This window comes from Pinus tabuliformis, chromosome 6, assembly GCF_031772625.1.
Source record: "Pinus tabuliformis cultivar Carrire ecotype Pingquan chromosome 6, CPIR1, whole genome shotgun sequence".
Classification (NCBI taxonomy): domain Eukaryota; kingdom Viridiplantae; phylum Streptophyta; class Pinopsida; order Pinales; family Pinaceae; genus Pinus; species Pinus tabuliformis.
Genome location: NC_142292.1, coordinates 696,190,941 through 696,193,292, shown reverse-complemented (window position 1 = coordinate 696,193,292; position 2,352 = coordinate 696,190,941). Strand labels below are relative to the sequence as shown.

Here is a 2,352-nt window from a genome sequence, read left to right as displayed (position 1 = left end):
TCCATCGCATTTCAGTATCCAATTCTCCTGGCATCGCAACATAATGCCACTTCCCCTACTCACAATATCAAGGCTAGTCACTATTTTCAAGCATACTGCCTCATGCTTGCTAACAATCTGCAACACGATATCAATCATCCTCCAATCTCTGATGTAGCTCTAATTGATGTCGTTTTCACTGTCATGTGTTCACCATTCCCTGCAAATTTGCTTAGTGTTGGAATGACCAGTTCCAACACACTCAGCATTGTGACAATAGTTGGTCATACTAATGTCACTTAAATAATAACATAAAATACCATGACATGAAATACTTATTATGAAAATCAGTAGCATTTACTTCATGGCCAAATAGTAAGAGTAGAAACCGGGTCGCCCTTCCAGAAGCAAAGCCGGAACAGCCAATATCATAGTTGCAAAAGGTGCCATATAAAATACAATATTTATGCTATCAAATTTATATCCATGAAGCAAACTCTCTGCAAGAATTGTTTTTGTTGAAGTAGCAAGGCACCCAAAGAAGGTTGCGCTGAAACCAAAAATATTGAAACTAAGTTCTGTAACAGAAGTAAGAAGAATGCCACCCACTATAGGTACCAGGGACCACCATATACGCGTATCAAAAGCCTTTCTCCACACTAGCCATTGAAGAAATACTGTTGTAGCAGGAGTAAAAGATTTAATTGTCTGCATGAAAGAAACAGGTATGTAACGCAGGCTCACATTCCCCAGCGCAATATTGATGCAAAAGACAAATGACATAGGGAAAATCTGCCTCCAAAGATCAACTGGATCAACTTCAATCAATGGCTTCACCTTAAAAACTTTAATTGCAATATATGACCCCACTGCTGAGCATATGAAGTGTACACATGATACTGACAGAGGAAATTTGAAGTCCAATTTCTGAAAGATCCACTTGTTCGTAATAATGACAGCGACATTGAAGCACCACCATTGCAGCACAGCAAAAAGTGCCCGCGCAACGCTCCGCTTGTCCTCCATCAAGCTGCGAATCCTCCTCGTCCTCGATGTCAGGCCTTCGAATCTCTTCACCACGGGATCTCTTCCTCTGCGGCTCCAAATTGGCAGATGACAGATCCTTACTCTTCTCTTCCCAGTAGAGAGGCACCCTGCTGTCATCCTTGTTGCTGTTGCTGTTGAAAATATCTGGACTCTTGTAATTAGCTGTAGGACTATTGCAATCCTCTGCATTGTTCTTGGGCAAGGCAGAGGGAGGAGATCGATCCATGTTAGGCTTTGACCCAAAAAAATTTACTATTGAAAAGCCCCCCATACAAATCAAAACCAGACCCACTACTCTTCTTCTTTGATTCGGCTTGAAAATTGCCCATGTCGCCCTTCATTATAACAGATTAAAGGTTGTTGAACAGCAATAAAGACAAATGAATTTGAGATGGGGAAACAGAGAAACAGAACCAAAAAAAATGATCTAACTCAACAATATAGAGGTCAGCTTGTGGGTATTGGAGTATAAGCCTGAATCAGATCATTAACCTATTTTCCCAATCAAAATCACAAAATTGAACATTCAAATCTCAACTGATTGTGAAATTAACGTGGAACAGAACTAGGAGAATACAGCGGCCGACCAGATTTTTCCCATTGCTCTCAGCAGCGGCAGCGACGGCAGTGGCCACAGGGCCATGAATTCTCAATGGGGATTGCTCCATCACCGACCTGTCCATCGGGAACATTATTCACAGAATTGAAGGGAGTGACCGAAGAATCCTCAAAACTTCCAGTGCCATCAATCCCCACCGGATTCACTGACACGCCGCATCCCCCTCTGGATTGGTAGGCACAGGAGATGAAGGGGAAACTCGCACAGGGATTGCGATTGCAACTTAGGCTGCTGCTTCAATCACTACGATGGGATCCACGTCCAGCACCAACATACGATCCATGAGCAATAGATCCGAACAATTACGGAACTCACACACTACGCCACCTCAGCAGCTGTAGTCGGCCTACTTGAAGCAACTGCTCTCCTGGATGAACTCCTAGCTCGTGTAAAGGAGGAACATCCACGGTCACTGTCTGGGACTTCTTTTGATGTTGAAGGGCCATCCAGCCCTAAATTCTTGTTTCTATATTGATCTGCTGAACCAATATTGTGAAGATTACCATTACCCCCATTAGATCTTCGATGAGATCCTTCACCTGTTCCAGACTTTCGCTCACGGGCATCCTGCCCGCTGAAATTCTCTCTGAAGCACCAGCCCCTCAATCCAACAACAACCAATGATGAATGCCACAAACCCGCAGCAGATCCACCATGGTCTTCAGGGATTTACCAGTAGATCTTCGATGCTGTTCTAATGGCTTATC

The 2,352-nt window shown here is 43.6% G+C and overlaps 1 protein-coding gene across 1 annotated transcript; it reads right to left on the bottom strand.

Moving 5' to 3' along the window:
* Positions 1-336: 336 nt before the first annotated feature.
* Positions 337-1,005, bottom strand: LOC149260563 (UDP-galactose transporter 1-like). The gene has a single exon (XM_089460065.1). It carries the CDS (start codon positions 1,003-1,005, stop codon positions 337-339), a length of 669 nt encoding a protein of 222 aa, XP_089316191.1.
* Between the last annotated feature and the right edge of the window lie 1,347 nt (positions 1,006-2,352).